The sequence below is a fragment of the Mirounga angustirostris genome, unplaced genomic scaffold (assembly GCF_029215605.1).
Source record: "Mirounga angustirostris isolate CCGP_5_RB_7025 unplaced genomic scaffold, mMirAng1.0.hap1 SCAF_7, whole genome shotgun sequence".
Classification (NCBI taxonomy): Eukaryota; Metazoa; Chordata; class Mammalia; order Carnivora; family Phocidae; genus Mirounga; species Mirounga angustirostris.
The window spans coordinates 34,376,559-34,400,524 of record NW_026991715.1 but is presented as its reverse complement, the minus strand read 5'-3'; the positions used below and the strand labels follow the sequence as shown (position 1 = coordinate 34,400,524).

At 46.7% G+C, this 23,966-nt stretch overlaps 3 protein-coding genes across 8 annotated transcripts; 1 reads left to right on the top strand and 2 right to left on the bottom strand.

The window, feature by feature from the left end:
* Positions 1–438: 438 nt before the first annotated feature.
* Positions 439–13,264, bottom strand: IK (IK cytokine). The gene is made up of 20 exons (XM_045893880.1): positions 13,064–13,264; positions 12,451–12,517; positions 10,269–10,361; positions 9,719–9,778; positions 8,273–8,440; positions 8,003–8,117; positions 7,488–7,558; positions 7,345–7,391; positions 6,352–6,515; positions 4,956–5,064; positions 4,564–4,603; positions 4,184–4,403; positions 3,912–3,930; positions 3,157–3,235; positions 2,577–2,657; positions 2,261–2,318; positions 1,227–1,315; positions 917–1,025; positions 710–744; positions 439–621 (listed from the first exon to the last, which is right to left on the bottom strand). Exons 1-20 carry the CDS (start codon positions 13,077–13,079, stop codon positions 594–596), a joined length of 1,668 nt encoding a protein of 555 aa, XP_045749836.1. The 5' UTR covers positions 13,080–13,264; the 3' UTR covers positions 439–593.
* A 73-nt stretch (positions 13,265–13,337) lies between these two features.
* On the top strand, positions 13,338–15,512 carry NDUFA2 (NADH:ubiquinone oxidoreductase subunit A2). The gene is made up of 3 exons (XM_045893927.3): positions 13,338–13,495; positions 13,618–13,724; positions 15,302–15,512. Exons 1-3 carry the CDS (start codon positions 13,395–13,397, stop codon positions 15,391–15,393), a joined length of 300 nt encoding a protein of 99 aa, XP_045749883.1. The 5' UTR covers positions 13,338–13,394; the 3' UTR covers positions 15,394–15,512.
* Positions 15,513–15,570: 58 nt separating this feature from the next.
* Positions 15,571–21,268, bottom strand: TMCO6 (transmembrane and coiled-coil domains 6). 6 transcript variants are annotated; one of them, XM_045893893.3, is made up of 12 exons: positions 21,100–21,267; positions 20,802–20,914; positions 18,757–18,872; positions 18,470–18,653; positions 18,113–18,217; positions 17,851–17,936; positions 17,508–17,624; positions 17,193–17,304; positions 16,892–17,078; positions 16,643–16,737; positions 16,086–16,253; positions 15,571–15,839 (listed from the first exon to the last, which is right to left on the bottom strand). In XM_045893893.3, exons 1-12 carry the CDS (start codon positions 21,182–21,184, stop codon positions 15,726–15,728), a joined length of 1,482 nt encoding a protein of 493 aa, XP_045749849.1. In that variant the 5' UTR covers positions 21,185–21,267; the 3' UTR covers positions 15,571–15,725. The 6 variants fall into 6 exon arrangements, 5 of the variants coding, with proteins under 5 accessions (XP_045749849.1, XP_064452068.1, XP_045749863.1 ...); XR_006793813.3 differs by having other exon boundaries at positions 15,727–15,839; positions 15,923–16,253; positions 21,100–21,268; XM_064595998.1 differs by lacking the exon at positions 16,086–16,253 and having other exon boundaries at positions 21,100–21,268.
* Positions 21,269–23,966: the final 2,698 nt, after the last annotated feature.

The window sequence follows — 23,966 nt, the reverse complement described above, 5'->3', positions numbered from 1 at the left end:
TGCTTAGAATTACTAAAGTGCTCAGGAGGGCATAAATCCATTTTTGTTCCCCAAGGGATTCTCATCAGCTGCCTTCACCTACAGCCTAGTCCTGTCCTGCACAACCTTGGGATCAGACTCGCAGCCCACTGGGTGGACCCTAATTCCCAGGGAATCTCTGTGCTAAAAGTGGGCCCCCAAATGGGCCTGAATGAGTGTAACATTTGAGACCAACCATCCTTGTGTTCCTCTATCTACCTCTTGCCCATCAGTGGGGTCATTACTTCCTTCTCCGCTAGGCGTCCTGGCTAGGATCCTTACTGTCTAGGAATCTAGAACCACAGCTCAAGGAAAGCTAACTTTCTGCATTGGGCATTTTACACAATCAGTGGAATTAGTAGCCCTCTTAGTGCTTCAGGGGCCCGGGAGGGAGGATGCTCAAACAGAGAAGACATGATGGTAGGTTAGCCAGATTTAATGGAACTAAATGATTATACAGTAACATTTTATATACATTCACAAAAAGAGACCTTGCAACTATTTGGGGAATTGTAGAAAGGAAGCACTGGTGAGCCCATCCTTGTGGGGAATATTTTTGGACTTGGAACTGGAGATTAGTATTTTGGTCTTTTCACTTCAACTCTGCAATGGAAGGAGAAGTGAGTCAGCATTAAGATCTATACTCTAAGCAATTCCCACAGTGCCCCAGAAGAAGAATGCTGATGCTCACCCATCAGCCTCCATCTTCTTCCTCTTCTCGATGATCTACGAAAAAGAACAGTTACACCCAATAGTTATGCTGTCAGTCTAAGATCACCTGAGGCACCAGGCTGACCTCTCTCCTACTTCCTTGGCTCTCCAACCCCCTGCCTGTTCCTGCATCCGTGTGCAGGGTCTCCTCCCAGCTGAAGTCCACCCAAGAGGTGATCTCACTTACTGCACTAATCTTCTTCCACTGGCGATCAAGCTCTGCCTTATCATTGGTTTCCTTGAAGCGCCTGGTTTTCCGCCCTTCAGACATCTTGATGCCATACTGGAATGCAGCTCTGAGAAAAATAAAGGACAGTTGGGAGAAAGAAGGCAACAGAGGTTGCACAGCAGTACCAACATGTTTCCAGATGGCCCTGTGACTAAAGAACCTGTTTAGGAATGTCTCAGGCAGACTAAACCCTCTAACCTGGTGAAGGCTAGCCCACCCCATCATCATCCCTCTCCTCACTCCCTGGCCATATTTAGTACTGACTCACTTGGGCAAAGCCTCCTTGTTGTTCATATACTCGCTGTATTCCTCCTGGGTATCAAAGTCCCAGCGGCCTAAGGGTCCTTTCTTATTACCCTGTTGGAAGACAGAAAGGGGACACGGAAGGAAGAAATGTCATGGAAACAGAACTTTAGCGCTATTAAAGCCAGGTTCTCTCACAATCCTGTTTCATTATTCATAAATCCCACCCTGATAAATAATAATAAATGCTTACTATGTACTTAGTATGTACTGGGCATTGTTCTGAACACTAAACACATATTTAATTCTCTCAAATTCTATTAAAAGAGAACCGTATTCCTCTCCATTCTTCTGATGAGTAAACTGGGGCATTAGCAGTAAAATAAATTGGCAAGGTCATAAAACTAATAAATGGCAAAACCAGGGTTAAGCAAGTCTCCAAGATGGAATTAAACAAGGCTCAACCATTGCAGTAAAGAGAAACAAAAAAAAAGTAGATGAAATTTCTTCACCATTAATAGTGCTATGTGTCAGAGTTTTTGTTGTTATTGTTGTTGTTGTTTTAAGTAGGCTGCACACCCAGTATGGGGCCCAACGCATCACTTGAACTCCTAACCCTGAGATCAAGACCTGAGCTGAAATCAAGAGTCTTTTGCTTAACTGACTGAGCCACCAGGTGCCTCAAGAGTATTTTTGTTTTAAGACTAGAGAAGAATATTTCAGTCCTGGCTAGAATAAAATTCAATTATTTTCTAAACACTGAAATTCCTTCTACCCTTTCTATTTATACAGTAAAGACTTGTTTACTGCCTACTATGGAAATCAAAGCCTGGCACTTTGTAGGAAATAAAAATAAATCTATTTTTGGCCTATCTCATTTCATTTTGTACAGACACTTTAAAAGTTAAGCTTCCCGTGACTCCACAATGCTGCTGCTCTTAGCAGCTGATGGAAGGTTAAGTCCCAGAAAATGAGACACAGATCTGCTGAGAGTGGGGAAGGGGGTATGTGCCAAAGAGCAACTGCCAAGTCTCCCCACCCATCCTTCCAACACCATACCTGGTCCATTTTGCTATAATCCACCTCCTCATCACTATCCACAGCCATGTCATCCATCCTAAGGAGAAGCAACAAATTAAACAGACGGTGCAGACCCAGACCCCTATGCTTTATCCAGAAACCTACCCAACTAAGATGCTATATGCCCAAAAATGACCGCCCCCCCACAACCCAAGCCCTCCCACTCAGAGCCTGAAAGAATAGTTCATCCAAGTAAGAAGTACCCCTCGGTCCCAGGTAATCAAATTTCCACTTCAGCCCCCTCCCCACAACTTGTTCTCCAATCATCCCAGCCTCCCTTAACAGTCTCACACACGTGGCTGGGTAACACTCGGCATAGCTGTTGGACATTCCAAAGAAGTCTCCCAGCTGCTTTTTGTCCTCTGGCTTCTTCAGCATATGCTATGTTAAAGAAAATAATTCTACCTATAGCAGAAAAGCTTCAAGAAGGAAGGGCCAAGGGGCGCCTGGGTGGCTCAGTCGTTAAGCATCTGCCTACGGCTCAGGTCATGATCCCGGGGTCCTGGAATGGAGCCCCACATCGGGCTCCCTGCTAGGCGGGAAGCCTGCTTCTCCCTCTCCCACTCCCCCTGCTTGTGTTCCCTCTCTCGCTGTGTCTCTCTCTGTCAAATAAATAAAATCTTTAAAAAAAAAAAAAAAAGAAGAAGGAAGGGCCAAGGGCTAGAAGCCCCAAAATGAAAACTCTTAAGGACATGAAGGGGTCCACTGAGAAATGGGAAAGTCATAATGATTGCATCCCTGACAAAATTCACTATAAAAGGCAAGAAGCGGGCTGGGGGCTGGGGGTTGTGGGGAAGCAGGGAGGTAGGTAGAATTAGAAAGAATACAGGACAACAGTTTTCTAGAATCCAACAACATATTGAAATAAAGGATATGATTCAGTGCCTTCCCATCCAGCAGACCCAGCAAACTTTTCATTGATCGACTTGATCAACTCCTTAGCAGATCCAGGTCCTAAGGGAAAAGAGAACTCTGCTCAGACTGTGAAACAAGGAACTTACCTCTGCTCCCCACACATACTTCCAATCTGTTTTCATAAAATCCTTTTTTTAAGCAAAAGAAAACACTTTTAGCTAACAAAATTTTAATTAAATTCCAACTAATAACGAGCTATTCCAGGGCGCCTGGGTGGCTCAGTCAGTTGATCAGCCGGCTCTTGGTTTCCACTCAGGTCATGATCTTAAGGTCATAGGATCGAGCCCTGCGTCAGGCTCCAAGCTCAGTGGGAAATCTGCTTGATTTTCTCTCCCTCTCCCTCGGCTCCTCCCCCCACTCATGTGGGTGCGCACACACTCTCTCTTGAAAATAAATGAATCCTTAAATAATGAGCTACTTTGGTTGAGATGGGGTTATGTACAAAGAATGCGGCCAGTTTGACCTCCCTCATGTCTTCAGAACCCCATAGCTGGAGGAACTGTATCTAGCAGAGCAAATGCCCTGCCATTGCCCAGGAAGATGCAGTTAACTCCAGACTCATCTTCTTTCTATTCCATGGAGCAAGACATGAATCTTAATGAGAACTCAGGACCAGAAAGTCCCACAATCCCAACCTTTGCCAGCTCTGAGTTCTAGACAGCCTCTCAGCCCAAAACTGCCAGAGTGAATGCAAGATGTCTCACATATCACCCACCTTTGTCGACGTCCATGGGCTGGAAAGAAAACAGAAACTGAAGTGAGTATGGCCATGAGGGATCTGCACTCATCCCTCCCCTGCTTCACTGATCTGTGAATCAATTCCCTACCCACTTCTTGCCTCATTTCCAGGATGTTTCCCACCCTGGATTAGTTGACCCAGTTGCTGCTATGGAGCCCTGAGGCACCTATATAACAAACAAATCCTGTACCAGGTGGAGCAGGCAGAGATGGGCAGCTTCACCACTTTGTACGAGGGCCGTATCTTACCTCATCATCCACTTTCGGCTTCTCAAAGTAGCTGTGCCTCTTCTTCTCTTCCTCTCTCTCTCGGTCCCGCTCCCTCTCCCGATCTCGTTCTCGCTCCCGTTCTCTGTCACGGTCTCTCTCTCTCTCCCGATCACGTTCCCGTTCCCGGTATCTCTCCCGCTCCTTGTCCCGAGGAGTCTTGGTTGTGGATGGCACATAATCCCCAATGTCTTCAAATATACTAGAAAAACAGAGATCACTAGCTGCCAAAGTCATACACACTTCCATTTTCCCTGGCCATTTGTCCAGATTCTCACATCAGGACCTCCCCAAAATGCCAAAGACAAGAAACACAGAGCCCTTTCCTCACACATAGCAGGTGACAGGGGTAGGATACATACTTCATGTCAGCCTCAGGGGGTTTCTTCTCTTCCATCTTCCCTAAAATATAAAAAGAACAGCGAAGAAAACATTCCTGAGTTGATTCCCTCTCAGCCTAACCATGCTCTCCAGCTCTGAATGACCATTTAAACATCCGTTTAGAAGGTGGGATAACAAAAGCTCCCCGTACTCTCCCTCCTCAAGCCTCAAAGCTGACCCACTGCTTCCTGGATAGGTCAAGCAGACAGAACCTGGATGTAACCATCTCCTTATTAATGCTCCATTGCTCCCATTTTTTCTGCTCCCCAGGAGCCTCCCAATGTTCTAGACATAGAAGGCTCCAGAAAACCTTGGTTCCACCCTCAGATGCCCCTCCAGGGTTAAGGTTTCTCTTCCTAATCCTCCAGGTTACCTTTATCCTTCTTCTTGAGCTTCTTATTGCGGGTACCCTGCCGCAGGTAGGATAGGATCTGGGTGAGCTTGCTGATTACGATGTCATTTGTGGTCAGTGTGGTCTGGGCCTGAAAACCCCAAGCAGCAAGGATATTATCCCACAGAGCAAGAATCTCTTCATTCATTCATTCATTCACTCACTCACTTAACCAACTGAAGGATAAATTACAATCAACTAGGTAAAAAACAGGGAAAGGAGGTATCATAGGACATTCCAGGCACACAGAATGATATATACAAAGGTCTGGATCAAAAGTGAATCTAGGGGCACCTGGGTGGCTTAGTCGGTTGGGCACCTGACTCTTGATTTCAGCTCAGGTCATGATCTTTTTTTTTTTTTAAAGATTTTATTTATTTATTTGAGAGAGAGAGCATGAGCAGAGGGAGGGGCAGAGGGAGAAGCAGACTCCCTGCTGAGCAGTGAGCCCAATGTGGGACTCGATCCCAGGGTCCTGGGATCACAACCCATGCTGAAGGCAGACGCTTAACCGACTGAGCCACCCAGGTGCCCCTGAGGTCATGATCTAAAGATCATGAGATTGAGCCCCACGTTGGGCTCCACAATAGGCATGGAGCCTGCTCCAGACTCTCTCTCTCCCTCAGCCCCTCCCACCCCTGCTCATGCTCTCTCCCTCTCTCTTAAAAAAAAAAAAAAAAAAAAGAGGAAAAGAAAGAAAGTAAATCTAGCACATTCCAGATAGCTGGGATTCACTGGAGAACAAACAGGGAATCATGGTGAAAAAGTGGCTCAGAAGGCCAGAAGGTGCAGGGGCTCAGAGGCCACAACAAAGATTTTACTCTTTATCCTAATAATGAGAAATCATTGAAAGCTCCTCAGGTGTGGTGAGACAAAAATTCCCATGCTGAAAAGATCACACCGGCCATATGTAAAAATCACAATGGAAAGGAGGACAGGAAGATTGTGAGGGTTATGACTAAAGAGTACAGAGTTTTTTGTGGGGGGAGGTGGATGAAAATTTTTTTAAATTGTGTGATGGCTGCATAATTCTATGAATATACTGAAAGGCACAGAATTGTACATTTTCAAAAGGCAGATTATATGGCACATGAATTAAATCAATAAAACAATAAAATACTGGAAAGAAACCAGAGTGAAAGCGAGGAAACAAAACAGAAGCATCTCTTAATAGTTCCAGCAAGACATGATGGCTTCCATTGGAATGTTATTGACAGAGGAAGAGAAAAGTGAGTGGATTCAACTGAAATTTAGAAAGTAAAAAGTGGACAGGACTTAGTGATGGACTAAATGTGGTGGATGAGGCCCAGGGCAGAATGGAGGCTGATTCCCAGGTTTGAGGCCCACATGACAGGCTCTCGGGACTTGGATCACTTACCTCCATGGTGGGGCAATCCGCTTTGCTGCGGATAAGTGTGGTGGGGATGTCCGTGTCAGCATACTCATCATCCAGGTCTACCACATAGGCCATGCGGCCCGGCAGGAACAGCTCATTCCGTTCATACGCCTTGCTCCTAAAGAGCGTGCGGTAAACGTTGCGGCCTACAAAAAGAAGAGGAGCAAGCACAGCCACTGAGAAGCTTCTACAGTAACGGCTTCCATTTAGTAAGGGCTTACTCCCACACCAAATACTACTGCCTCAATCTTCACAAGAGCCCTGGAAGGTGCACATTATTACCTCCTTTTAACTGATCAGAATACTAAAGCTGAGAGTGAAGTGATTACCTGAAGTCATACAGCTATGACTGCTGTATGACTCCAATGCCTGAGCTCCTATCCACTCTTTTACATTGTCCTCTCAAGGGCGCTATGGGCCTCACATTGAATTAGGCTCTGTGGGGAAGAAGGATGAGGTTTAAGGGGATATTGACAATGATGGAAAAACCAGCTCGGCTACATGCTCAATATGAAAGGCATGTTGCATATACTATTTTTTGTTGCTCCAATAATCCCATGAGGTGAATTAACACTATTTTTGAAAATAGACAAAGTCAGTTGCCTAATACCACATCCCTAGTGTGGTTTCATCACCAGGATTCAAACCGAGGTCTCTGACTACAAATTCTGAGCTTTTAATCACCAACCATCCTACCTCTTTTTAACACATAAGCTATAAGCTACCTTCCTTAATGCATAAGCCATAATCTGCAACAGCTTCCAACCTAACTGAGGAGACATTAATAACATACAGGAAGTGACTAAGTTCACATCTAAGTTCTGCTAGAGTATCCTAAGAGAACTAGCTAATCTGGGTGCAAGAAAGAGAGGAAAGCAGTTTGAGGGAAAGGGAAAGCATATTCTGCTCAAAGCATTAAATTCCCTACAATTCACCTAAAATGCACAACCACTAGTGTAGAAATTGTGTACTCACCCAAACGTGTCTTAAATTCAATTTTGTTCTCAGGATCCTCATCTTTCCTGAAAAGACAAAAAAAATTTTCTTTTTTGCCAAATGTGTTCCTACTTTAGGTCCCACTTTCCTGAACTCTCAAGCTTTCCCCGGTATTTACTTACTTGGTTTCCTTCTGGGGCTTTTCCATAAGTTCTTCCTCTTCTTTCTCTTTGCTGGCAATCTCAGCTCGTACCTAACAGGAAAGCACGTAGGATTTAGACATCTATTCGTTTCACATATGTTTACCTAACACCAATACACCACATTGTGCCAGGAACTAAGAACTCAATACTGAACAAGACAATATAGTCCTTGCCCTAATGGAGCTTACAGCAGAAGAGACAACAAACAAAATGTGATAATTATGATACGTGAAATAAAAGAGCTATGCAAGGGTAGAAGTGGGAAGTGACTACTGGGGTTTAATCATACCTGTGTCATCAGAGAAGGTTTCCCCGCAAAAATAAAATTGAGGCTGAGACTTAAAGGATGAGTAGCAATTAGTCCTAAACAAGAGCTACCATTAGCCCTTCTATGTCGTCTGGGCTGACAGCAATCTCCCTCTTTCACCTTGAAAGGCCCATACAAGAGGATTCAGCATTCTAGGATTACTCTCTACCTACCCACCACGGCTCACCTTTTGAAGCAGAGCAAAATCCAAGCCTTTCACCAAATGGGTGTGTTCCATGTCACCACCCAAGAATTTGGACTCCTGGATCAATTGTCTTCTCTTCTCTGCAGCTGATTTGTCCCTGTATAATGAAAGAAGCCACATCGGAATAGTCCTTTGTGAGTGCCAAGTTCAGCTTGGGCTCCAAAGTGGAGAAAGTGTTAGGAAGAATTCACACTGTGACTGTAGGACTCTGGGATGCTGAGGGAATCATGCCCTGGCTGCCTGGGTACTCACGCTTCAGCAGTGGGGCCCACAGCCCTGTAGTTAGCTGTGGTACTGATCAGCTCAGTTTCCTCATAATCTTTGTTGACGCCATCTCGCCGTTCCTTGGCACGGTCACGGTACTTCTCTGCTAGTTCTCTCTCTCTCTCAATTTCTTGTTGACGAAGCTTGGCATAATAACTGTGACCAGAGAAAAACAAATGCGTAAGGCTCACCAGCTGCTATCCCAAGGTCAGCAGAATTGTTCCTGCCTGTTTCATCCAACTGTCTGGTGAAAGCTCATATATATCCTCATAGAACTGCTGGCCACCTCCGGATAGTCCTCAAAATCAGAATTATAGCATCTTCCAGCTCACAGATATACTCTTTCAGTGCCACCTCAGGACATTCCATCTGTCACTTCAGAATTCTTTAATGCCACCCAACTCTGTATCACTGAGTCTCTAACAGGTATGAGACTTTTCTATAGGACAACCAAGAAGTTAACTAAATTTTTATCACCTTCTATATTTCAACTGAAAATCATTCCTGGGGCCCTGGGTGGCTCAGTCAGTTAAGCTCAGTCTGCCTTCAGCTCAGGTCATGATTCCAGGATCCTGGGATCGAGTCCTGAATTAGGCTCCCCGCTTGGTAGGGAGTCTGCTTCTCTCTCTGCCCCTCCCCCAAACTCATGCTCGAGCACGTTCTCGCGCTCTTGCTCTCTCTCTCTCACAAAAATAAATAAAATCTTTAAAAAAAAAAGAAAGAAAAAGAAAATCATTCCTGTTGGTATTCCCCCAGAAGAGAGGAAGAGCAAAATACCAGCTCCAGAAATTTTAGTATTTTTTTTTTTTTAAGATTTTATTTATTTATTTGCGAGAGAGAGAATGAGAGACAGAGAGCACAAGAGGGAGGAGGGTCAGAGGGAGAAGCAGACTCCCCGCTGAGCAGGGAGCCCAACGCGGGACTCGATCCCGGGACTCCAGGATCATGACCTGAGCCGAAGGCAGTCGCTTAACCGACTGAGCCACCCAGGCGCCCGAAATTTTAGTATTTTATAAATAATCATGATGATGGTGATGGTGATAACGGCAGACAAGATTTACTTGGTGGTTACAGTATGCCAGGCACTGGTGCTAAGTGTTTACATGCACTATCACAGTTGATCCTCATGACAACCTGATAAAAGTTATGAAATCACTCTCTGTTCTACCCATGAGAATACTGGGGATTAGAAATGTTAGTCAATATGCCCACAGTTATCCAGCTAAGAACTGGTACAGATGAGATTAAAAATACTGCACACTGACTCCGAAGTCCTAAATTGCCACTCTGCCTGTCACTCCTCTCCCCTAAAGCAGAGAACCTCAAGATAATAAAGGAAAACCTCAATCTCCAGCTTCATAACTACTGGCCCCTACTCCTTTCAAAAGAACACTATCCATCTTACAATCCAACACTCCTCCATCCTTCCTTCACCTTTTCTTTTTTCTCCTTCGTGCAGCTGGGTCTTCATCCTCATTGTACTCCCTTGGCATCCTAGAAGAAAAAGAAATTCACTGATAGCAAAATACTGCCACAGCCCCAGAAACCCCCAACAACTGGCCTTGAGGACTGAAGAAAAGCCTAGAATATGGAACAAAGCAAAAGCTTTGACCATGCAGAGATCCAGATCTCCCTTTGTAGTTGACTGATTCTAAGCTTTAGAAAGCACCACAACCACCTAAAGCACTATTAAAATTCTATATCCCCCAATATTTACCTCAGTATCTGAGTCCCTAGAGCTGGAATGGACCCTGAAGAAATCTGCCCATTTAAGCATTAGCAGCAACTCTAGTAGTACAAGGGGTATGTGGAACATATTCTGAGATCTTAGCATGCCCTAGTCTTCACTGGAGCTTCAATCTCCAGCAAGAGAGAATCAGAATCACAGGCTTCAAAAAAGAACTAGCCTTCCAGTTCCTACGACATCTAGTTCAGTAATTTTCTGAAGGAGATGGGAGACAGGCCGGAACACCCCAGAACTTACTCATGGTGACGTGACTTAGAGGGCGGTGCAGAGGTGGGTGCAGCCCTTGGGGTCATGAGAAGTTTCCTGAAGTCTTCATTGGTGAGTTTTGATCTAGAAGGCAAAGATTTTAAAAATTAGTACCCAGTAAGAATTGGAAAAGGAATACGTAAAAAACATGGTTAACTTTACCAGAAATCGGGAAAATACAAATTAAAACAAATCATGCCACTTTTAATGCATCAAAGTGTTGACTATTATAAAATCTGATAAATCAAGTATGTGTGAGAATCTGTAAAGTGAATATTCCACCTAAGGGAACATAAGTCAGTATAGCCAATGTGAAGGCAATTTGGCTATATCAAAATTTAAGTGCATATATCCTATGACCTAGCAACTCCATTCATCTATATTTAGCTTTGTTAATTACTGTAAGTGTATAAAAAGCATGTAAAAACAGTTCAATTTCAGCTTATCTTTTTTAAGATTTTATTTACTTATTTGACAGAGAGAGAGAGAGTGCACAAGCAGGAAGAGCAGCAGAGGGACAGGGAGAAGCAGGCTCTCCACTGAGCAAAGAGCCCAACGTGGGGCTTGATCCCAGGACCCTAGGATCATGACCTGAGCCAAAGGCAGATGCCTAACTGACTGAGCCACCCAGGCACCCCTCAATTTCAGCTTTGAAAGTAATAAAAATTTGGAAACAACCTAAATGTCCATTAACTAGAGACTAGATTGTGACAGTGTTTCCCAAATGTGTGGCAGACAGCAATGATGGTACAAGAGATAATTTTAAGCAATACAGTGACAAAGACTCACTCTTTGACCTAACTTTAGTCAGGCCCCTTTGAGCCCTCTTCTGACTGAGTCTCTTCCTTGGCCTGCTGTGCCCAGTTTTAGCAAAGAATCCTGCTAAGTGTTCCAAGGAAGACACTGTTCAAGATTACTGTAATAGGAATAGAGACTACTGCAAAAGGGAAGAAGGATTGAAACTCAACTCTGAAAACAAACTGGGACAACTGGGGATTTATAAAAAAATTACTAAGAGGAACCTGGTTAGCCATCAAGGGTGGGGAAAAAGGAGCTTGACTGATCTACTTGATTACTTAAGGGGACTCTCCATAAAATGGCTTAGGAGCATTCTTTGCTAAAACTGAACCCAACAGGCCTAGTGAAAAATGGACCCCAGAGAAGCCCGATGAAAGTCTAATCAAGGAAGAGGTCCTTGGGGTACCTGGGTGACTCAGTCAGTTGAGTGTCTGACTCTTGGTTTTGGCTCAGGTGGTGATCTCCAGGTCCAGAGATCAAGGTGCAGCACATCAAGCCTGCACCAGGCTCCTCTCAGTGGGGAGTCTACTTCCCCTCTCTCTCTGCCCCTCCCCACTGCTCACGCACTCTTAACTTTTCTCTCTCTCTGAAATAAATATTAAAAAAAAAAAAAAAGGAGGGAGTCCTTGCCCTACCATGAAAATAATCTCCAAGACAATGAGTGGGGAAAATAAGCAAGTGGCAAAACGATATAAGTATATAATACAATGCCATTTAATTTTAATACTTCAACTTACAAAATAATCACATATCTTCCTCAGACATACGTGTATGTATATAAATGGATTTTTTAAAAAGTAGGGAAAAAAGACACATGTAAAGAAGGAACAGTGGTTACCTCTAAGAAAGGGACTGGAATTGGGGATGTTATCAAAAAAGAACATTACCCTTACTTCTACTTTAATTTTCTACAAGAATCAATTCCTGTATCATGTATAATTAAACATTAAAAACTAGCACCCTCCCGGGCGCCTGGGTGGCTCAGTCGTTGGGCGTCTGCCTTCGGCTCAGGTCATGATCCCAGGGTCCTGGGATCGAGTCCCACATCGGGCTCCCTGCTCGGCGGGAAGCCTGCTTCTCCCTCTCCCACTCCCCCTGCTTGTGTTCCTGCTCTCACTATCTCTCTCTCTGTCAAATAAATAAATAAAAATCTTAAAAAAAAAAAAAAAAAACTAGCACCCTCCCATCCAGAACTTCCCCTCTAATACTCTTATGCAGTTGACCTAATCCAGCTAAAGTTTAGAGATAAAGGTGCAAGGGGTACAATTTTTTTTCACCATCCTTGTTGACAAGACATTTAGAATTCCTTCACCATTCCCACACCACTCTATTCATCTCCCAGTTCATGCCCGTAGTCCTACACTGAAATACTCACTGGTGGAAGGAGTGAGGATCATCCACATCGTGGCCATCTGGAGCCAAAGGGTTGGAGAAAGGCTCGCCTTAAAAAAAAAAAAAAAGAAAAAAAAGAATTGGCATTAATTTAATCAATCTCTTCGTGTCAGTTCCTGTGCAAAAGTTGGGACTATATTAGCGAACAATACTGACGTTTTCACGTCAAACTGCTCATATTCTAGTGACAAGGCAGAAACAGCGACAGTGACCGTACAAAGTAATAAGTGCCCAAGTGAAAAAATACAAGGAGCTGTTGGTGCAGAGAGGGGGCCCCTAAACCGGCGCTGGAGGATCAGCAAATACTTCCGGAAAATGACATCCAAGATACTGGGAGGAAGATAAACTGGCGCAACCCAAGATTAAGTGCTGGCGGTAAGGGGGAGTTCACAGACAAAACACACGCGGCGTCACTTGGGGCAAGAACAAAGCTTAGAGACAATGGTCCGGAGCTGCCCGGCTTCATTCGAGACCAAATGGCTTCGCCAGATTAAGGCATCACACCACCCACACAGAGCTTAAACTCTGAAGCAAAAACAACGCGCCAAGTGTCCCAAGTCCTGCAGATAATAAAGGACAAATGACCCGGGCCTTACTGTCTCGCTCTGGCATTTTGTCTGCGGTGTTTCAACGCCCGCAGGGACTGACGCTCCAAAGACAACACAGCCGAGACAAGATTTTTCCCACGATGCACCTCAGGAACAAGCCCACAGTGCTTTGCGCTCCGTAGCCAGTCGGCTACCGCCCGCTCACGGAGAAAAGGAAAAAAAAAGGACCGCTCCCTCTGCAATGCTTTTAAGGCATTGGCTAAACTTTACCCCGCCCCTTCACGTCATCCAACTATCGCGGGAACAGGGGGGGCCGCGATTGGTCGGCTTGGAGAACTTGGCCGGAAGTCCTGGGGCGGGGAGTAAGACACCAGCGGAGATGGCGGCTGCCGCAGTGAGTCGCGGGATCGGGGCCAAACTTGGCCTACGTGAGATTCGCGTCCACTTGTGCCAGCGCTCGCCCGGCAGCCAGGGCGTCAGGTGAGGCGCAAGGTGGTAGGGCCGGTAGGCTTCAGGGTGCCCAGGTCATGACCTCTGCCTCCCGGGTGTTTGGGGAGGCCGGCGCGTAGACAGCACGCACGGCTTTCTCTCCCGCCCCATAGGGAATTCATCGAGAAACACTATGTGGAGCTGAAGAAGGCGAACCCTGGCCTGCCCATCCTAATCCGCGAGTGTTCTGATGTGCAGCCCAAACTCTGGGCCCGCTACGGTGAGCGGGGAAGCGGGCGGTCTGGGACCCCAGTAGGAAAACAAGGGTTGGAGGAGAGAAAGGGCCATCCAGGGTCACACAGAAACCTGTAGGGAGACTGGAACTCGGACTTCGGCCTTGCTGTGGACGTTGTTTCGGATAAACTTACATTCGCGGGGTTATAGAATGCTGGTGTCTCGAGTAATACCCATGTGCGTAGGGACCAGGAGCTGTCGGTTTCATAATTCAGAACAGGGTTCAGATGGGAAAGAGATGCTCGTCAATTCCCATCGAAGTGGGTCCTTACACATGACATGTGGGTAGTGCCATTTCAGGTAGTGTGAGAATTTTCAATAATACAAGCATATGATAATGACTGTTGAGCACTTAATGCTAAGATCTGCGTTGAGTACTTCCTTGCCTACATCTCATTTAATCTTCATTAATTATATGAGGGGGTGGATTCTTTGTTTTCTCATAGTAAAGGTTAGAAAGGTGAATCAAAAATTTTATGGAACAGGGGCACGGGCTAGTTCAATCAGTAGAGCATACAACTCTTGATCTCCCGGTCATGAGTTCAAGCCCCATGTTGGGCATAGAGCTTACCAAAAAAAAATTTTTTTATGGAACATACCTAAGATTATGTAGTAGGATACAACAGGGTTTAGCCTTTACACCTGTCTCCCCTTTCTAGGATGCACTTCTACCAGATTTTCATGGCTAGCTGGTTAGAATTCACCTTGTTGTTATTCAGGTCTGAAATCATATAGCACCTCCTTAATAAGGCATTCCCTGGCAAATTATGTAACATTGCGCTTAGCTCCATTTTATCATATTCTCTAAGTTTACCACAATCTGAAAATTATGGTCATGTTGCTTGACACATAGACCTTCCTCTAGAAATGTCGGGGCAGGGAGAAAATAAGTCATATCTGGGCGCCCGGGTGGCTCAGTTGGTTAAGCCACAGCCTTCCGCTCAGGTCATGATCCCGGAATCCCAGGATCGAGTCCCGCATTGGGCTCCCTGCTCGGCAGGGAGTCTGCTTCTCCCTCTGACCCTACCCCTTCTTGTGCTCTCTCTCAAATAAATAAATAAAATAAAATCTTAAAAAAAAAAAAAAAAAGTCATACCTAAGGTAGACTGGTTCTAACAGTGGATAGCTGCAGTATGCATTAAAAATTGTTTGGAGGAGGAAAAAAGCCAGTAGACTAGAGGAGGAGATGGACACAAATTACTTTAGTGTATTATACTAGAACTATAGAAGCCACAGAATTGGCACCCAGCCAAGGCTAGGCCCATGCAAAGCACTGTTCGTAGTGGCTAATAATAAATACCTTACCAGGCCCCTAAAAACTCTCTGAAACATCTTCCTTCCCATCGTGACCACCCAGAATAAGCCAAAATTCTAGTTGGACCTGGGCTCCCTAGATGTGTTTGAGAACCCCTGGATAAATTCTAGGTATCCCAAATACACCTTGGTCATATTTCTATACTACTTTTCTCATCCTAACAAGACTGTAATTTGAAGACAAGACCTTTTATTAATATTTTGGTAGCCCCACATACGAGATATTTAGTCACCTTTCTCTCTCCTCAGCATTTGGCCAAGAGAAGAATGTCTCTTTGAACAACTTCAGTGCTGATCAGGTAACCAGAGCTGTGGAGAATGTGCTAAGTGGCAAAGCCTGAAGCCTCCACTATTGTTACGAGCAACAGCCCCACAGCTTGGGCTCTGTAGGACTGAGTACAATGTGAAAAAAGTGTTCTTCTGTTCTTTATAAAGCTTGTGCCGAAAAATGCCATCTCTGGATGTTCTTGTCCTCATTTTACCCTCCACCCCATCGTGCAACCACTGAGGCAAAGCAGTATAATACAAAAATAAAACTTTATTCTGTCCCCAACATAGGAGCAGAGAGCATGAAATGTCATGGCTCTAAATCCTCAAAAGGGGATCCAGGAGCAAGGAAGTTGAGGGGGTGGGGGGAGGTGATGAGTTGAATGAGTGGCATCGAGAAGCCAGGTCACCTGTGAAGAGCTGTCTTCTGGAGAGCATGCACACGATCCTGGAGCTGTGCCGCCTCCTGATGCTTTTCTAGGACCTGCAGCCCTGATTGCTGCAGAAACGCCTCCACAGCCTGAGGGCAGGAAAGAAAAGGACTCAACACTTGGGTCCCTGTAACCCAACACTTGATTCCCACAGCCTTACAGGTTAGCCCACCTCTATTCAGAAGAGTGCCTTCCCAACAAGAGGCAGGAATTTCTGACCTGGAGTCCACATAGGCTTGCCAGGCCCAGAGAAGTGACTATAGATAGGATGGGAAGGAAAGGGGCCATGGTGAGACTAGAGGCCTCAGAACAGGGGTACCAGGGCCAAAACTCACCTCTGGCCGATAGAGGAACAGCAGTTGCAGCAGCTCTAAACTCTGGCCTACTACTTCAGTATCAGAGGAGGCTAGCATGCCCATCAAGCAGGGGAGCAAGGGCCCTGGCCACAGATGTTGGCAGTAAGCAGGACCCTTCTCAGCCACATTGCACAGAACTGTGAGCACCTGCAGAGAGACATGTATACAGTCCCCACAAAGGATGAAAACTGAAGACTAATGATAGAGCTAAAATATATGGACTGCTGATCAAATGGTCAGGTACGGTGCCAAACACTTAATGCATGTTTTGTAATTCCACAGCTGCCCTCGGGTAGCACTGCTATTCTCAAATTATACATGAGGAAACTAAAGTTCAAGGTGATAAGCTGATCTGCCCAAGGTTAGTAACTAGTAAAACAGTTAGGGATTCACACCTAGACTGGTCTGGCCCTGAAGCCATCCATACCACACCACCTGCCACTCCTCAGGTAAGGGTACTTCTGAGTGCAAAGGCCTGCTCCCAGTGTTTTTACTTTGGCCATCAGATCCTGGACTTAGGTGACCCCAATACCTACCAATACGCTCACCACATTAGAAACTGGCAGCAACTGCAAGAGGGGCTCGATCAGATCCATGGAGAGCAAGGAGGTACAGAAACTAGAACTATTCGCTGGAAGGGAAAATGTGAGGATGAAGTCCCTCAAACGGGCCTGAACCTGCACCCCCCCACCACCCCGGCCCCAATCCTACCCACCTCAGCCCAGGCAGTGAGGAAGCATACCCAGAATTTAAAGGTCTAGGCCTAGGCACATTATGGTACGTACCAGTGAGGTTGTTAAGGAGCCAGAGGCCCTCAGGAAGTAGGCTGGGCTGTTTCTGAAGGAAGAACTGCAGAAGGATAAATAAGGCCGCCACAACACGCTCATCGTCAAGCTGATTTGGCCCTCCCCCAACCTCCACTGCTGCTTCTGTTAGCAAGTTGCTTAGACACCGAAGCACAGGGCATGCCAGCTGCAAAGACAAGTTGGGAGTACAGTGTAAGGAGGAAGGGGTTACCTACGTACTGGAGGAGGTGCAAAGTAAGAAGAAAGGTAGCCCAGATCTTGACCTGTCCTCTTCACCTACCAACTCCAGTCCTGCATCCTCAGTTCTCTGGACAGCCGCAGCCACATCCAACAGCAGCAGCCCCAGAGTGGACAGACCCCCATGGTGGATAAGCAGGGCATTGTTGACCTGGCTAGGCAATAAAAAGGAAGTAGTCACTACTCAGTCAACTCCACCTTTAGGATGGCAAATGGCCTAGATTGCTGGGTTTCCTGGGATCCAAGCAGAGAAGAAGGAAGAAAACTCTGCAATTCTAGAAACCGAAGTTCAAAAACCCATGTCTAGAAGGGAGCCCCAGGGCAAGTCTGTGGCACTTTTGCAAATGGTCTGTGTTACCTGCAGATGATGTAGTGCAGGCACCAGGCAAACTCCACAGCGACCCCAAGGTTCAGCTTTGGGCCAGGTTGCAACAGTCGCAGGATATGCTGGGGGAGAATGGAGCCCAAGACAGAGCTGCCAACAGGAGAGTTGTGAGTTGGAACCACAGAAGGCAAGATGTCAGTCATTCTTCCCAAACCCTAACAGCAGCTGGGAAAGTATCCAAATCCAAAGCTCTTCCCAGCCAGACACATCGAGCCAAAATGTGCAAGTTTTGGAAACAAAACTCAATCAGGTGTCCAGCGGCTACATCAACAAGTAGGTCACACCTGCCTCCACATCTGCAGACAGTTTTACTTACGGGATGATCATCTCTGGAGCTTCCTTAGCCTGAAGGAGCTGGGACAAGGCATATCCAAGGGCTTCCAGCACAGTCAGATGGGGAGACTAGAAGTAGACAGGATAGAGATCTGACTCTGGAAGCTGGGTCATAAGATTTCCTGTGACTTTCAACCCCTTAGCACAGGGCAGAGGCTGGAGCTGCCTAAACAAAGCAGGGGGGCCATGTAGAGAGAAGACAGGGGAGGGCTGCCCAAGGAGGGAGAAAATGGATGGGTGCTCACCTGGATGCAGGCAGCCAAAGCTGGAACAATGCCCTGTGGCAGGAGCTGCCTTCTCACAGCCTCACTCTCCACAATCAGGTTACCCAGTGTATACAGACAGAGCTCCTGAGAGTGGGACAACAAAAGCACGGGGCATGGCCTGTCTCAGGCTAGCGTGGGGGTGGGAGTGCAGAGGATGAATAGTCTTGCCCTTGAGGCTCTGGGCAAAAGGGAGTGGAAGATGATGGGCATATGTATGGCTATGGACATCAGGGGAAACAAATTTTCTTCTTCCCCCTATGTGCCAGCTCAAACTAGACCCAAAAGCACAATATTTAAATCCAAGCCAAAAACAAGGTAGGAAGGGGCAGGGCTTACTATAAAGTCTGAGCTGTGACCGGAGAGGTAGGTGAGAAGGTATGAAGTGGCTGGCAGGCAGGCCTCAGCCACCGCAGACTGCTCAGAATGAGAGAGCTCATGAAGGCACCGAGCGGCCTCTAGCTGCAACAGGGCTTGGCTGCTGGTCAGAAGCCCGACCAAGGTCCGAATGCTGCCCTCCAGCCTACATGAGTGAGTACCAGAGCCCTGCTCAGCCTCTGGCCCATCCCCTCCACACTCCTGTCCATCCCTCAGAGGCCCAGGCCCCACTCACCACCCATACTGACCAGATGAAGGTCTGCTGCGTCTCAGGGTGCTGCAAGCCTCGACGAAGGCTGACCAGAGCCCTCTCTCTCTCCTTTTCCTCTGTCCCTCGTTGCGCTAACCGGAGGAACTGTTGGATCTGGAGTGCAGGGCAGGGAGAGGAGCAATGGCAACACAAAGTTGCCAGAAAGCAAGTGTGAGTCCTACTCTGCCCACTTCACCTGTGAGCACTCTAATGTTCCACCATCCCTAGAACTTGTCATTCACGCTAATATGGCTAATAAGCATCAATCTTGCAGTAGAGTAGACAGAAGAGGGAATCAGAACTGGGTTTAATACCAGCCCTGCCACTTACAAGGAACCTAAACCTCAGTTTTTCACCTGAAAAATGGGAATAACGTATTTCCTGCCTTCTTAGAGTTATTTCAAGGGTAACATTTAAATCTTTCAGTCTGGCACAACCTACTCCTCTAGCCATTCTCCCCATGCAACCTATACTCCCAACACCACGCAGCAAAACATGACTTGTCTTTTAATGCTTCCAAGCTTTTGCACAATCTATTCCTTCTGCCTGGGATACCCTCCCCACGTCCTCCGCTCCCTTCAGATTTCTGTTCCTGTTACCGCCTTTGGGAAGTAAGTTCTTTCTGGCTTCCTTTCAGACTTAGGGGTTCCTATTGTGCCTCATGTTTCCTTCATGACAGGTGGTAAGCATGCCTGTCTTCTTCATTGGGCTGCTGCAAGTACCACACAGAAAGGGACTCTCATCTTTGTGTACCTCAGACCCCAGCACAGTGTCTTGGCATAAAGCAAGCACACAATGAACCAATGAACCAATGGTATAACCTAGGCATGAGTGCTTCTGTAAACAACATATGTAAACATAGACATTATAAACAAAGGGGATGCCCAATGCTTGCTGAATGAATAAATCAGCTAAAACTAATCATGCCATTCACTTATTCAATAAATAATGACCATCTACTATATGTCAGATACTATAGGGCATCTGAGTTTTCAATGACAACAAAGAAGATAGGGTCTAGATTCCCATGGATTTAAAGTCTAGTTGGAGAAACGATAAACAAGCAAACAATCAGTATGATTAATATTCTGCAAACAGGCTGTCAAGACAATACTAAAAGGGACCCACTTTTAGATGTAGCAAATGTAAAGGCCTTGAGACAGGAAAGAGCCTAGTATATTCTTTCAAGAACTGAAAAGGGAGAATTTTGGCTAAGATGAGTAAACTGGCAAGGTTGGAGCTAGGCAAACGTTAGACCATTCATCTAGGAAGGAAGGATTTTGAATTTTTATTTAAGATTTATGTATTTTTAAGATTTTATTTGAGAGAGAGAGAAATAGCACAAGAAGGGGGTGTAGCAGAGGGATAGGGAGAAGCAGGCTCCCCGCTGAGCAGGGAGCCCGATATGGGACCTGATCCCAGGACCATGGGATCACAACCCCAGCCCAAGGCAGACGTCTAACTGACTGAGCCACCCAGGTGCCCCAAAGATTTATTTATTTTAGAGAGAAAGAGAGAGAGTTCACACAGAGGAGAGGGACAGAAGGAGAGGGAGAGAATCTCAAGGAGACTCCATGCTGACCACGGAGCCCAACGAGGGGCTGGATCTCACCACCCGGAGATCATGACCTGAGCCAAACCCAAGAATCAGACCCTTAACCAAGCCACCCAGGCGCCCCAGATTTTGGATTTTTAAGAGACATCTGACTGATGTATGGAGAATGAACTTGAAGGCGGCAAGCAAGATGCAAATGACCTGTTAGAAGGCTACTGTGAGTACACGGAGAAGAGGATAGTGGTAGCTGCGATGTTCTCCATCGTAAAGGCGCCAGAGCTCTTTAGGAGGTGAAAAAAGGGCTAGGACCTGATGTATTGATGTGGGGATGAGGGACAGAGTTCTCGAGGGTGATTTCCCAGTTTCTGGCTTCGCCCACTGGATGGATGGAGGTATTGAAGGGGCCGCGTTCAGGTTTGGCGCCGAGCTCAAAAGGAATTTGGCGCCAGTCGGCGTAGAACAACTCACCGAGCACCCGGTCACCTCACCTCAGCTTCCCCGAGGATCTTGGCCACACATCCCCCTTCGACTTCCTCCAGGACGTCGTCTCTCAGCAGCCTCTTACTGACCAGCTGCTGCTCCCTCCGCGCCTTCCGCAGTGCTGGGGGCAAAGGAGCCGGCTGAACGTAGGAGGGGCATCTAGCACCTTGAATCCCGTCTGCCACCCGCGGGCCTCCTCATCCTATCCCCGACCGCCATGCCACCCGCCATACCACCCACTCCACGGTAGTGGAGGAGCTACGGTGCTCCCGCCGGCATCTTCCCGTCTCCCTTGCCCTCCCGCACCTGCCTCCCGCTCCCGCCGGCGGCACCGTAGCTCCTCCACTACGCAGCCCACCGGCCTGAGGCGGCCCTGCCGTCCGCTCCACATGGTGGAGCGGGAGAAAACTCGCCAGGAGCCCAGAGCGAGGAAGCCGGTCCCTGAGCCTAGAAGGCGGCACGGACCGCGCAGCCGCAGCGCAGGGCGGAAAAGGAGGTGCGAGTGGGCGGAGCACAGTGCAAAATGAAGGCGGGCGGACCGAGGGAGGGGCGGGGCGAAGGGAGAGTAGAATGGGGTGGGGCAAGGGCCGGAGGGGCGGGGCAAGGGCAGGGACTGGCGGGCCGGGCAAGGGCAGGGAGGGGCGGGGCGAAAGCTAGAGGCTGGGTAGGACCTGGGCAACGGAGAGCCTGGGTCGCAGCGCCCACTTTGCTTCTGATTGGTATTTCTCCTTTCCAATTCTTTTTCTTTCCCGATTCCAGGAAAGAAACTCCACCTCGATCCGGACTGCCAGTGCGTCACCTTCCGTTCAACAAATACAACCTCCCCACACCTAACACACCCTAGACGAACATTAAAAAACTACCCCGAGTTCTAAAAAAAAAAAAAACACAAAACAAAACTACCCCGAGTTCTAGGAAGATTTCACCAAAAACTCAGCTCCCACTGATGAACGCTGGATTTGCATTACCTTATTGAATGTTCTACGTAACGACAATTATCCCCATTATGCGCGTATGAAGAAAATGAGACAAATATAATTATTTCACTGTCCTGCATAAAAGTGAATCGCATTATTTTGGGGATAAAGTAATTCTTAAACCAAATTTTGAGCACCACTAACTACTACGTACTGGGGAAACACTGGTGAACTAAAAAACCATGTCCCTCACCCTCGAAATCCGAATTGTGGCAAAGTAAGCTTTACATGGTCTAATCCCTGCATAACTCTCCAGTCTTCACTGGAAGGGCACCTCGCCTTATTCATCTCTCCTGGGATCTTCTCTTTGTTCCCTAAACAAGCCCTCCTTTTTTCCTCCTCCAGGCTTTTGGCCAGGCTGTTGCCCTGTCTAGAGCCCTGTCTCTGACTGACCCCCCCCCCCCCCCACCCAACCAGCACCCTTCCCTTAATTAAAACCACCATCGAGATCTCAATTCCAATGTCCCCTACTCAGAACTACTGGACCTATGTCCCTGTCATGAGAGCCTATAGCACCATATACTTCATAACCATTTTTAATGTCATGAAGTTACAGTGTAATTGTTTGATGTTGTCTCCTCCCTAAATCCCCTTCACAGCTCCAAGAGAGTGGAGTCCTGGTAGCAGTTAAGAATTTTTATTGGAGGGGGTGCCTGTGTGGCTCAGTCGGTTAAGCGTCTCCCTTCGGCTCAGGTCATGATCCCAGGATCCTGGGATCGAACCCCACATCGGGCTCCCTGCTCAGTGGGGAGCCTGCTTCTCCCTCTCCCACTCCCCCTGCTTGTGCTCTCTCTCTCTCTCTCAAATAAATAAAATAAAATCTAAAAAATAATTTTTATTGGAGGTCTCTAATTTTTAGAAAGCCATTATTTAGGGAAATGTACGAGTAAGAACAAATCCAAGAAAGGGAACTGTTCTTCAAGTCAACTTCCTCTGGTAGTCTAGTGGTTAGGATTTGGCACTTTTAAACCAACTTCCTTCCCTAGAATTTAATTCCACCTCTTGGAGTCAATTGCCTTTAATCTCTTCCACAAACCACCTAGTTAAATATCTGCAGACCATTATCCTGCCCCCACATCTCTCCAGGCCTAGCATCCATCCATCTCTGGGACAGCCATTTACTGAGCAACTGCTATGCACGATGCTCTGGCTGGGAATAGAGTCTGGATCTTCTCTCCTTTGTCATGGGACAGGCTGCTTCTAACACCTACATGTTTCCCCTGGTGAGGAAGGTAAGACAAGTCACCAGGCAAAATGCCTGCCAGACAGTTACAGCTGCTCACCCTGTTTTTTTTGTTTGTTTGTTTGTTTGTTTGTTTTGCATTTATCTGCCCAACATCACTGTCAACCCTGTAAAAAACAGCCCCATGTCCTCTCTAATACAGAGCTAGCTGTTCCTTTCTCCACTGCTCCCACAAATGCTTAGTTTCTTTCCTCTGTGCGTCCTCTTCCCTGTGGACTGTAGTCTGGATCTGTGTTTGCCTTCCCCACCTCCTGGAGTACTCGAGGGATGGTGTGATGGTCATGTCTGCATCCCTGGGCTTTGTACCAGCCCTGACACTTGGTAGACAAATGATAGATATTTGTTGAATCAAGGTGTGAGTTGAGGATCCTTGCAGAACCATTATTGCCCCTCTTTGCTTGCAGTCGTCATCCAGAGTGCCTCCCTTAAAATAATGGGATTTGCTAAGGAGCAGGCTTCAGTGGCCTGAGTCTTCTGAATGTAGAGGCACTGATGAAGAACATAAAAATCAGGACTACTCTTAATAGGTGTGGCTGTGTAGTCATAGACAAGTACTACCATTTTATCCATTTTACAAATCAGGAGCCCAGAAATCTGAGGCCCAGAAACTTGCCCAAGTATTACAACCTTAGTGGTAGAGCTGGGATTCCAAGCCTGGCTGTCTGACCACAGAGTCAGTGTATTTAACACTGAGCTATACTCACATTCTTGGTCCTCGGGGATTTTCCAGTGACCTGGCTTGGCTGGCCTTGGGGCATGGCTCAGGATATCAGGGCATGCCCAACAAGATACACAGGGAGCAGTGAGGTCTAATGAAACCTCCTTGTTTGGAATGAGATGTGAAGCCATTTATAAAAAAAATAGGAGAAGTGAGAATTCAAACATCTTTAATATAGCTCTTGCCTCAGAATTTACAGGTGAAGAACTGTGAGGGTGGTTGTAAAAGCACAGCC

Bases quoted from the DNA above. Each gene is read 5' to 3' on its own strand.
- IK (XM_045893880.1), bottom strand. The intron at 7,559-8,002 runs GTGAGCCGTGGT...CTTTCCTGTTAG, and splicing joins ATTTTGCTCTGCTTCAAAAG to GTACGAGCTGAGATTGCCAG. The intron at 5,065-6,351 runs GTAAGTGATCCA...TGGGGTTTTCAG, and splicing joins CGGATTGCCCCACCATGGAG to GCCCAGACCACACTGACCAC.
- NDUFA2 (XM_045893927.3), top strand. From the start codon at position 13,395: ATGGCGGCTGCCGCAGTGAGTCGCGGGATCGGGGCCAAACTTGGCCTA. The intron at 13,496-13,617 runs GTGAGGCGCAAG...CCCGCCCCATAG, and splicing joins CCCGGCAGCCAGGGCGTCAG to GGAATTCATCGAGAAACACT. The intron at 13,725-15,301 runs GTGAGCGGGGAA...CTCTCTCCTCAG, and splicing joins CAAACTCTGGGCCCGCTACG to CATTTGGCCAAGAGAAGAAT.
- TMCO6 (XM_045893893.3), bottom strand. From the start codon at position 21,184: ATGTGGAGCGGACGGCAGGGCCGCCTCAGGCCGGTGGGCTGCGTAGTG. The intron at 20,915-21,099 runs GTGCGGGAGGGC...CTTTGCCCCCAG, and splicing joins CCGGCGGGAGCGGGAGGCAG to CACTGCGGAAGGCGCGGAGG. The intron at 16,738-16,891 runs GTACGTACCATA...TTTCCCTTCCAG, and splicing joins GCTCCTTAACAACCTCACTG to CGAATAGTTCTAGTTTCTGT.